At 31.5% G+C, this 12,328-nt stretch overlaps 1 protein-coding gene and 1 long non-coding RNA gene across 2 annotated transcripts in view; one reads left to right on the top strand and one right to left on the bottom strand.

Moving 5' to 3' along the window:
• Positions 1–7,611: 7,611 nt before the first annotated feature.
• LOC125503429 overlaps positions 7,612–12,328 on the bottom strand; it is an 8,335-nt gene continuing 3,618 nt past the window's right edge. Inside the window, exon 2 of the long non-coding RNA XR_007280843.1 lies at positions 7,612–7,902. This is a non-coding gene — a long non-coding RNA (uncharacterized LOC125503429). The remainder of the gene's footprint in view (positions 7,903–12,328) is intronic.
• LOC109539003 overlaps positions 9,513–12,328 on the top strand; it is a 138,203-nt gene continuing 135,387 nt past the window's right edge. Inside the window, exon 1 of the mRNA XM_048663771.1 lies at positions 9,513–9,737. Coding sequence (XP_048519728.1) covers positions 9,710–9,737 — 28 coding nt within the window. The 5' untranslated portion in view covers positions 9,513–9,709. The remainder of the gene's footprint in view (positions 9,738–12,328) is intronic.

Genomic DNA, 12,328 nt, shown 5'->3' with positions numbered 1-12,328 from the left:
GTTTTGCATGCTTCAGGGTGACACTTTAACGAGCAGTTGGAAAAATTCAGAAAATGCAACTCTGTCTGCCTTATTTAAAATCTGAACGGTGTGTTGAAAACAAACAGAGAAAAAAAATTTTCTCCGCTCTCCTTCCCTGGAATATAAATAGGCGAAATAATTTAGAAGCCATTTGTCACCGCGGATCCAGGATCCAGACACATCTTGTGCGGAAAAAACACTCCGGGGCAATATTAATTCGGGCTGTAAGAAATCCAAATATTTGAATATGCCAAAACAGCTGAAAAGGTCGCGGTTTCGTCTTATTGAAATGATTTATGTCTCTTTTTTAGGTATGATTCTTTCTCTACTTTTAATTCTTCTATATCAAAGTGCTATTAAATCTGTTGCTGAAACTGCAATGGTTTGTTCAAGCGTTGATGACAAATATTTCCTCTGAAACAACATTCATTGCCTTGTGTAATAATATTGACACAAATAATTCGTCGGCTTAAAGCTAAAAGTGACCAAGTCCAAAATTCTGTATTTGTGCTTGGTTGACCAAATAATTAAAAGAAAATATATTTTTTTTTTCAAAAACTGACGAAGTCCTTCAATGCCACCCAATTAGGTGCACTAAAATATGTTTTAATGACAAGGTTTCCAACATTTTCATATCATTTTCGGCTCGGTTTAAAAGTGCATCTACCAAAAATTTGTATTTTAGGTTTAGTCAGTTTTAGCTTTAAGCCCACGAATTATACTCGCCTGTGATTGGGCGTACTCAAGAATCATCTCTCAGACGTCTTGTTTTCATTGGCCAGTTAAAATCATAAAAGAAACCTACTCTTATTAAATTATTTGAAATTTGTTATTACAGTAGCAAATTTTCCATGGAAAAATAATTTTCTGCAGCTTTCTGATCGTTTGTTTGTCTCATTTGACCCTGTAGCTTGATTCTCAATTAATCCGATTTAGGCTCACAAAAGAGTTTATCTTTAGATGAAGGGCGTGTTATAAGCGATATATCAGGACGTAAACTGTGACACAGAGTTAATACAGAAATGAAAATAATAACGTGACCAAAGTAACTAACAAATGCACATATTTTCACATTAGAAAATATTTTATATGTATTTCTTGACAATTTTTTGGGAAATATCGTCACTACTGTCGCAGGTATATAATGTCTAACGTAATGTACTGTAATTGAAATTTAATTTTAAAAATCATTTAAAACGACTTCAGGACAAGAACAGCACACACATTTCGTGCTAATGAGCATTGAAAGTAATATTTTCAGAAGCGTAGATAAAACAACGGATTATTCGTGATTTTGATGCGAAAAAATCCACACGAGTGCAGATAATTTTTTAACTATTTCGATTAAGGCAACTAAATTTTATTAAAAATCATTTAAAAACGAGTTTGGAAAAGAAAGATCAACAAATTTCTCGCTTATGAACAATGGAAGTGATATTGATATTTTAAAAGACATTTATAAAACAATAGATCGTTTCTGATGTTCATGCAAAAAATCCTGTATAAAAAGGAGTATAAAATATGAAATATTTCTCTTAACAGATTTCGCATATGTACACTTTTACTAAGGGTTTTTTAAATCAGCGATTTGCTTTTCTTCTTGGTTTGATATTAAGGTTTAATCTTAGTCTTTGCAACGCCCACTTTTTTTTTTCGATGTGCGAAAGCTCTTTTCAAAAATACAGATTGTCTCGCAAAATCACCACCGATATCAACTTAGCTGCTAACAAATGCATTTTCGTCAAATTATCAAAATTGGTAAGCCAGTGAAACATTTTTTTTTCAAATTTCTATGGAAAAAAGAGATGCCAAATAAATTCAAGTAAGAAAAATTATAGCTTTCCGCAAAAACACATTTTTATTTAATTGAAATATTCACTTCAGCAACCAATAAGGCTTTGAAATAAGCTACAGAACGCCAATTTCTTGGTTGAAACGCCGAAGAAAAAAATGTTGCTGTCTAACACAGTTTGTTATACTCTCATTTACAAGAAGCCAATAATCAATAAAAATATAAAGGATAACATAAAGAGAAAGAGAGCGTCTTAAGTAGCTGTGGCTAAAACCACAAAATCTTAAACACTATTAAAAAATTAGAACAATATAAAACGCGAAATAAATCAATAAGGCTTCGAATTTAATTTTGGGATATTTTTCGTATCATTGACAAGTACGTTAAACCTAAATTCACTAACTTACATACATTTCCTGATACGGGAAACACATCAGTCGTTGCCTAGCTCGTTAGAGTTTGCATTAAAAGTGCAATTTTTCTTTTTTATTTTTTTTTAGATTGTCAGTAGAAATTTACGTTTCACTGATGTAATATTGATTGATGTTCCAATATATACATTGGTCAAAATTTTGCATAGTTTTGCAAGATAATATAGCGATGAGTCGGCTAGTTAATCTGCGCAAAATAGCTGCGTCCATAAACTGATTCGAAAGCAAAATTTGAATGAATTTCATAATTCAGCGTATTGTTCTATGCGGATAAATTGGCTGATATTTTCAGATTTAAAAGCAGATATTTCGATTAATAGAGCTCCAATAAAATGGAAGTAAAAAGCCACTGTACCCGAATTGGACGCAATTTTTCATGTTTTAATCTGATTTATGACTGAAAGGGTCAATGTTTGACATTATTTTTCATTACACCGATTTAATATAGATTAGTGAGCTTTTAAACATTTGATGGTTTTGTCAATTCAACATGAGTAAAAGGGTTAATTTAAACTATTAGTGGAATAGCTCGAAAGTTTGTCATCATATCATTTTAACTAACTAGATGATTGTTCTTTTTTTCAACATATGGTTTACTGTTTATCAATGCTTCATGCTTGATTATTGTAGCAAAGTTTTTCATTCATTTCCCACCACCAAAAATTCACCATTACAATTTTTTGCGAAATTCAAATTGAAATATGAATTTGAATCTGAAAAATAAAGTCTGTATTATCGCAAATGGGCAGTATTTTACCAAGGCATGTTTGCGTAAATAAATACTAATTTAGAATCTGGAGTTTACATTATGATGAATTGATTATTGAACATAACTCTATCCTGTGCATTTACTCTAAATAATAATTAATTTAAAATGCTCATCTCATCAACTATAACTGAATATGACGAGCCAGTTTCACATTCTCATCTAAAATCCTCATGTTCTTACCGCAAGTAAGAGTGTCTGCTGATTAGATGGTTTCGCACTCCATTAAATCGGGGTGAAATTAATTTAATCCTTGCTTCGGGCAGTTTTCTCCACTTTGTCGTTTTCATGCTTATGTTATGGAATTTCATATTAATTTCGTCGAATGAACCAACTTAATTACGGGTGAAATTGCGATTAAAAATACACGCAAATTGGCGATAATTACATATATAACTAAGAATTTTTGAATAATCATTACTTATTGATTTTGAATGTTGAGTGTTTCCTATCTATTTAAACAGAAAAATATTACTATGGAAAATCTAAAAATGAGACTGTGCAATATAGCAACTCCCTTAATATACTGACATATCTTGCAACTAGATTTGAAATTTAAATTGTTCACATTTAGAATGAACAGAATGCAATTTTGTTTGAGGTGGACGTTTTACAGAAATGTTTCCAAGAAATAGCATCTTTCGTACTTTACTCAAACGAACTTTTTTCCGGAAAAAAATGGGTTCAGAAATTCCACTGGTTAATATTCACAAACCATATTATTATTCAAATATTGAAGATTGTTTCGTAGCTATTCTATTTCATGGAATATTATGATGTATAATTAACGAAAATGTAACATTCTTTATACATAATGAGATTTCTCAAGATATTATGTTAGAGAATTGGAGGAATACGAAATCAACAGTGATTTTGTTTGTCTGTATACTAATTATTTAAATCATATGGTTACGAAACAACACAACTATCCAAAAAAAATACTCATTTCCCACTTTCACTCATTTTAAAGATACCCTTTTGATTAACATGTTTTTCGAATTTAGCTCGACTTGATAATACTTTCGATAAAATCACTCCCATGAGCTCTTATTCAAGAGGCTTTAGTTCTACTATGCGAATGTTTTGTTACGTATCTATTTTCATGCTTTTCTACTCCAGAAGTTATTTGCCTAAAATATTTATGTTCTGTTCTCATATTACTGAAAATCCGCTATCCCGTTGTATGTTATACGAATTTCAACCCCAATTTCAATCACAATATCATAATAGCACCGAATGGCGCTTAAGAAAAGATCACAGCAAACCAAATTTATATTAACGATGCTTCCAGCCTGCCAAAAAGAGGTATTTCGCTGCCGCCCCCCATGTTTGCGGATCTATTTAGACCAATTTATAGGGTAAATTAGGCATTAAAGATCTCCTTTTAGAACGCTTCTTCGTAAGGCCTGTGTTTGAGCAATTAATTGTAGTGAACGTTTACATTACCCGATTCATTAGGCTAACATTTTTAGGTTCGGGATTCTCGGTTTGTCTTGCAAATTGAATGGGCGGTTGATTAAAGGAACTGATGTCAGTTTTTGTGTTTTTGAGGTTTTTCTGTTCTAATTTCTACGTGTGTTTATTCGAAATTTTTTTCTACTGTTTTCTTATAGTTTACCGAAAATATGTGTAAAGCAGCTTTTCTCAACAGAGAGATTGGAACGCGTCGTTCCATGGAATGGTCACCACGAAATCCACACTTTTAAACAGTCTTTGTACTTGTTTTATTGTTCATTATTCAGACGTGAATCTGATAAAAATATATAAAAATAGCGTTAAAAAATTATAATAGTACTTAGCAGTGGAAAAACGGAATTACATATAGTTTATGTGGATAATAAAATATGTATAATATACATTGTAAAATAACAACGTTAACTAAAAGCCAATGATAAAAACTAATTTCCACTGCTGGACGTTTTGCTATGTGTGAGATAAGTGATGTGTCGTATTTCGAATCCGTTCTCATTTTGCTTTCTCACTAATGATTGCTAGCGGAAACCATCAGCTCCCTAAAAGAGTTCTTACCTAATCGATACCTTTCTGATCTCGCAATTTTCGGAGCATCTTCTTGTTTCAGATTTGTTGTTCAAATTGCACTACGTCTTCATTTGCGTAGTTCACTAGTATTATTTTTACCGACATTTTCACAATAATTTTGCACTAATTCGATTCTTAGTTGGGCCAGTTTGGGTCAGCTCTTCAAATGTTCAAATTGTTATAATTATTTTCTATACAGTTTTATTTTGAGATCAATTTATGTTAACGACTTACATTACGTAAGCAACTCGTTATTCAACTTTACCTTTGATTGTTTATTTTGCAATTAGTAGCTCTTGTTGCTTTTGTTTTACAATATACAGATAAGAAAATATAAACACTGAGTACGTTTTTAAGGATATATTTTAATGAAATAATTTAAGAACTTCACTGATCGAGTTTTTATAGCCACGTCGAATATTTTTGAAAACCAAGTGTTTCGCTCAAATTGCACAGTTGGTCCATCTTCAACGCCACTGCATTGTAATAAATGTATAAGATTTATGTTTGTTGATGAATCTCAAATAAAACCGAGTTTACCTATTAGACACTCTAATTTTTTAAAAGTCGATGTGTTTATTTGCAACTTATGGCCGCCCTTCCAGTCCGTTCTTCTATCTTAATTCATAAATTTAAATATTTTCCGACCCTAAATTTTATTTTTGTTACGTTTTCTCTTTATCATAAGTTCACACATAAAAAAGCATGCCTTTGGGCAATTTTCTTAAGTCCAAAAATTCTAGATTGTTGCTTATAACGTATTAGTAGAAACTACTTTTCTAGTTAGGCATTTGTTGAGGATAATATTTGCAATTCGACGTTGCAAGGCATAAGCGTTGGAAACACTTGCAGAGATTCAGAAAATCATTAGTTGACAAGCAATCAGAATTTTTTTTTGGCTTATAGATGATGAATACTGCACGATTTTACGAAAAGCACAAAAACTTGAAACTCAACAAAAAAGTCGATTTCAGCTACCATATAAAAAGTTCTAATAGTATTCTTTCTAAAACTCCGTTGATTCATGAAACTACGCTTTTTACATAGAAACAAGTTTACTACGAATTTCATTAAAATCCATCGTGTCGTTCTTCTTCTTCCATTCTGTCGTTCATTTCAATAAACAATTTTTTTAACACCATTGACCATCAATAGCCCACAAAGTCGGATATATTTTTTAAAATAAAAGTAATATCAGATTGTTTTCTTTTCAGCCAAAGAATGTCACAGTACACTTTTGGTCATGCGTTTACGGGACACACTGTATGACTTGAACAATTCGGCTTTGTGGAAATTAAACGTATTTTAATTCAACTAAACTAATTAAAATTATTAAAGTTAAGTGGACGTATTTCTAGTGTTTCAGTAGAAATGCTTGATGAAACTGTTTTTGTGAAATTAAATGAATTATTTTCACTGCCAAAATGAATTGCCCATTAATTTTCTAGTTTTCCCTGCCAAACGGGATAAAATTGTTGATTTAGTGGGAATAATTGTCACTTTTTGGCAGCAAAACTTGAATAATTAATCAACAATGTCGATTCAGCTTACATTTACAGTCACAAAAAGAGCAATTTTGGGAGCAAAAATTCATTTACTTTATACGGTTATTTTAAAGCTATGCTTTTGTAATTACATTATATTTTCGAGCTGATTGTTGGGCTTACTTATTTCGAGTCGTTTTGATTTGCGGTTTTTTTTTATTTAAAAAAATTCAAACTTTGGGAATCAGTAAATATTTTTTATAACTCTTCAATAAACTTTCAGTTTGTTGCTTTTAACTTTTTCATTAGATCCTTTTATCAGATCATGGGTTTCAGTTTAACTCTTTCTTAATAATAAGTGTCCGTCATTGATGGTTTTTTCTAGCAGACATTTTAAAGTTTCTCAAAAATCATCTGAGTTTAAAATTCATCAAGTTCATTTTTTAGTTTTTTAGAATTTTAGAATTCTAGATTCTCAGAAGACATTTAGAAATCAGTAATAAATATCAACTTAATTAGTTGGTTGATATAAATTACAGATTTTCGCTGGTAACGATTAAAGTGTGTCTTCTTTGATTATTTGAAGTTTTCAGTAAGTTTCCAAAAATATTAATAATTGAGAATTCGTAATATTGTTTTCACATCAATCTAGTTTATGAGAAGAATTTGCTGTTTTATCAATAGAACGGCCATCAAAAGGAATTTTCTTTATATAATAGCACCATGAACAAAATTTATATTTGTTTATTATATTTCGATGGTTAAAAATGATCGAAATATAACTTGGAATATTAATAGAGTTGTACCTTCCGATGGTACGTTTGAAACATTAATTATTTCAATATTTTCAACCTTTGCGTGAAAAAAATTGCTCAAAGTTTTCGTTTACTGCCTGCTTCTTTTGCAAGCTGCTTAAAGGAATGGAAATGAAATACATATATTTAATATACTGCAGCTACGAAAGTACTGAGATTATTTTCTACCGAAAAAATACAATTTTCCCATGAAATTAAACTAAAATGCCAAACTTTGAACACTTTTTGCATTTGCGTCGACGCTCCAATAAAAGACCAAAAATAAATTCCCTAAAATTATTAAAAGTTTTTAATGGGATTTCGACTGCATGTGCGAACCGATATTAAAATTTCGTTCATATTCGCTAATCTGGATTGATTTTCCGTCGAATTATGTTTCCGAACGTCCGCTTCACGTGAAGACTGCCAAGTGGGCCCATCAGTTCCGATTTTCAGGTCTGGATAACAGTGAATATTTCTTTGGCTTTTAGCTTTTAGTCGGGATGATTCATTGTTCCAACCGAAGTGATTCCGTTTAAGGGATTGGTGTATATGCGAGGGCAGTGGTTAATAGCTGAAAATGAAAGTTCAAAGTTTTATTGAATTAAGAATTATTGAAGCCTCAGTTTATGTGATTTTGCTTTAGCGAATATTGGAATTGTATATGAAAGCAATGGCCAGGGATTGCAAATAAGACATGATGAATTGATTTTTGCGCCATTGAAATGAGCACTATTTGTGCCTCTGAAGGTCTGTGATTTCAGTCAGATTGGTTCTAGCTTTTTGCTTTGTATATGCGGGCGTGCAAAAAAGCATAAATCAATCAATTTTTAACCAATATTTCAAAATCTGTTCTGTCTTACCAAATATTTATCATATTTAAAAAGTTCATCGATAATGTGGATATGTATTTTGAAGTTATTAATAGCCAAATTTTTGGAGAAAATTGAAAGATTACAGATTCATTTTGTAAAGCCATAATATTGTCATTAGCTCTTCAACCAGAGCAAAGTTATTTAAGCCCAGATGATGTGCCTAAATACTCTGTGTTTTAGCGTTCCACTTGAACGTCTAGAATAATCCTTTTCAATTTAAGACGTTTTATTGATGTAAAAATACTAAAATTTTCAATGGCTTTTTTAAGTACATTAGGTAGATACATATCTGTCGTATTAACTCCGAAATAATTGAGATGAATTAATGTAGCCTGGTAGTGGATGAAACATTTTTCATGCAGCGCAATGTCACATTTTGCACAGCGAGTTTCTGTCTTTTTATGCCATCGTTTAGATGATGTGTTTGATCGTATGATCCGTTCCAGCAATTTGACGGCGAAGATAAATGGTCTTTCTGATAAGTAAATTGTTTTTTATTTCGACTCAGAAATGAGAAAGCTACTGGGCTTCTAAGCCATAATTGGTGTAGATCGCCTTCAGTTTGCTTGTGTTTCTGCCACGCATCTTGTATGAATGAATGGAAAGTGGAATTTCTTTCCCTTGATCAAGAAACCGACATTCTGATCAGAACTACCAGCTTCTTTCATATTTGCATTATAGAAACTCACCAGATGAGGCGGATCTACTTATTTTTTACAAACCAATCGGTAATACAAAAATGCAACAAATGGAACCTGAATGGTTTTTCTTTTTGTTACACCAAAAGGAACGTTTGTTTTTATTTCTAATTATTATTTAACTAAATTGTTAACAAGTGGTTTAAGTTCACATCTTAGTCTTATTTACTCTTAGTTACAAAAATTTTAAACTGATAGTTTGTACAGCCTCCCAAAACAATACTTCGTTATTTTCCAAAAACCAAACCGTTTTTACACCAGCCATAGCGAAAGTAACACTAAGATTCAATGTTCATTATGTCTATCTCGTTGGCTAATACACATTGCGACACTTTTATGCATGGAAAATCGGATCGGAGACCTGCGACCCTTTGTAAATCAATGAAATGCTTTGTCCCTATTTTTTTCATATTAAGCTTTTGCTTTTTTCGCCAAGCGTTTCTATTCCTTTCAGTAATAACCAGTTCAGTCAGTTCTCCATCAAGGAACGCGAAGAAATATCCTAAATGACGTATATTCTGCGGTAAATTTTCCTCGACCCTCTGCGATATTTTTTCCTCCACCTGGTTTTATTGGTATATGTTATTTCGAAATATTGTCGATTTCACTCGAGTTTTTATCAGTCACTTCAGCAGATGCACTTCACGGGCAAAATATTAGATTATTTTCGACTTTTGTTTCGTTCTGCTAAGTTGATACCGTCTTCCATTTTTGCATTTCCATTTTGCATTTTTGTGCACCATTTTGCAATTTCAAAAGCAGTGCCCTCGTAAACAGTTAACATTTTGTAGGCGAATATTTGTCTAATATGTTACAACAACCACCGTGCAAAACAGGTGAAAAATTACATTTTAGGTTATCATATAAATTTTTATGTGCATAATTTATAAAACTACTGCAAGTTTATCTTTCGAATCGAACAGCAAATGCAGCCATCAGTAAAATTAACATTATCATTAGATTATGCTTTTTGCAAATAAAAATCCATTAAACAAAACCCATAAGGCAGCATCCAAATTAATATATTTAACTGGAAAGTTGTTATTCTTTTTCAGATCCGCTTTGTGCTTTTCTCAGAAATTTTTTAAAAAGCAAGCCATTTTTATGGTTTAAATCGTCAAGGTAAACGTATGAGATTAATTTATGAACCGAAAAAATCTCCCAAGCGTCCTCGAGTATTAAAAGATAATATTATTGTGAGTGGCGTGGTTTTAAATGCTTTGGGAGCTTTGCAATTCATTGTCGAAAACCCACCTTCTATTAAAGTAAAGGTTGCTTGAAAGCGCACTGAAACACAGCGGAAAATTAATTATACCATTTTTCTGACTTTTAATTTCTGGATTCTTTGATTTTTAAATTAACTCTTTGAAAACTGGGGTGTTATTCGGGTCTTGCAAATACTGAGAGGGAAATTGAACTTCGGGCATCATCAGAGCCATTAAAGGTTACTAGTAGGAACAGATTCGACCCTATTAACTCTGAAAGGCTGGATTTAGCCTGAAAATAATACTCATAAAGTCGTGGGTTAATTATTATACTTAAATCTTTAATCGTCTGTAACTAATACATTTTGATCATTGGTTTTAAATTATAATATATCATGGTTACCTACATTTCAAGTGCAGACGCAGAGAACTTCAATTTTTTCTGATGTTTAATACATTCTGAAAATATTTGTAAACCACCTAATATAAAGTCTGCATATACTCTCTGCAGACCGTACAAAGCGTATTGTACAACGGAAAATTGTGTGCAGTATAGAGTTTTCCAATCGTCATCAAAAACAAGGTTTGCGTTTTAATTATTCCGCATATTGTTGCAAGCCTCATACTAACCGTGCAATTATAACATCCGGGATGAATAACAAAAGTATTCGAAAATCTGGCTCGGTTTTGTAAAGACCGAAAGCTCTTTTTCTCCCTGCGGGTAAATTAGAGTCAGATGCTGCCGCCTGCATACCAGTAATTAAAAAATTTCATAGAGCGATATACTCATTTATATACGGGATTTGAAGAGCAACATAATAGCAGCGGATATGACTAAAATCTGCTTTTCTATACACAAGATTAAGGTTTTTGGAGTTGAAGATTAATGGACAAGTTTGTAAAGATATGAAATTTTCACAATAAAAAAAGTATTTGAGCGTATTAGAAAAGTTTTTAGGAATTTAGAAATGAAAATACATCGCAGTTTGTTTTGTTAACATTCCTACTTAAATATTTAAATAATTATTGAGCACATTGAATTGTTGACATTTCTATATTAATTGTTGTAAATCTTTCCGATTTTTTGTTTACGTCAATTGAATGTGATTTGTAAAACATGTTCTCGCTTATAATCGCGACTTTTGGTTAATGTTTAGTTGTATTATGCTGCATATTGCTCTGTTATTTTTAATATAAACACATGTATATTTTCTTTGATTTGTCAAGTTTTCTGTATCGCTCAATCTGATTAATTGTGCTATTTATTGTTAACAAATACGAAAAGTTTTCAATGATCAGAGAAAAAAATGCATTCTCTGTTTGGTATAATCTATAAGCCTTTTTCTGCAACAGATAGTTAAATAGAAGATGAAAAATATATTTAGTAATGCGATGTTATGCGAATTTAATCTGCTCAATAAAATGAACGTTACACAGCCAAATTTGCCCTTACTTTGGAACTGGATAAATTCTGATCGCTTGGAGCGATTTGGTCTTCGTTTGAAGCGTTATTGAGGTTGTATGTATTTTCTGTCAGTCGATGTTTTGATAAAAATTTTGCAAATTAGAAAAATTTTCTACAAAGCAGCAAATGAAAAAACTGCAAAATTTTTCACAGTTTGGCAAGCTCTTAGTTGGATATAAAAAAAGTTTTATGTATTTTAGCACCAAAAGTTTGAGGATAAACCAAATGGCTCGAAACAGTTTTTTAATTTTTAAGCCATTTGTTTTATTTACTGGGTAGTCTGGAAAAAACAATCTTTGGTCTTGCAGCGATAACTTTTCTGCTCTTATTCCGCTTTTCACAATGTTGAGCTCATTTTGAAGCTGAAACTTCAGAGAAAATCTAACATGCAAAAGTGATATTCAAGTTTGCATAAACAATTACACAAATCACAAATCAGGCTACTGAAAATTTGTGATTTTGGAAGAAGAAGAATTTACTTTCAAATTCTTGCATTTCTCTCATTTATGCAACCCCGTATATTGAGATTTTTTTCAGAAATCGGCTGCGAGGTTTTGGCTTCAATATGAGCCTTGTTTTTTGTTAATCGATTCAAAGAAAAAACTATCACTTTTATACCTAAAATTAATTTTGTTAACACGACTCTGTAAATGAATTAGAGCATAAAATTAACACATTTTTTCTTTTGAAATACCAAAAAAAAATGTTTTTTGTCCAAGAAAATTTTGCTCTGTTTCATTTGCCACCTTGTAGAAAT

The sequence above is a fragment of the Dendroctonus ponderosae genome, unplaced genomic scaffold (genome assembly GCF_020466585.1).
Source record: "Dendroctonus ponderosae isolate FM_Combo_2020 unplaced genomic scaffold, Dpon_F_20191213v2 Dpon_F_20191213_2, whole genome shotgun sequence".
In the NCBI taxonomy this organism is placed as follows: domain Eukaryota; kingdom Metazoa; phylum Arthropoda; class Insecta; order Coleoptera; family Curculionidae; genus Dendroctonus; species Dendroctonus ponderosae.
Note: the sequence above shows the minus strand (reverse complement) of the source record. Positions and strands in the feature narration are given on the sequence as shown.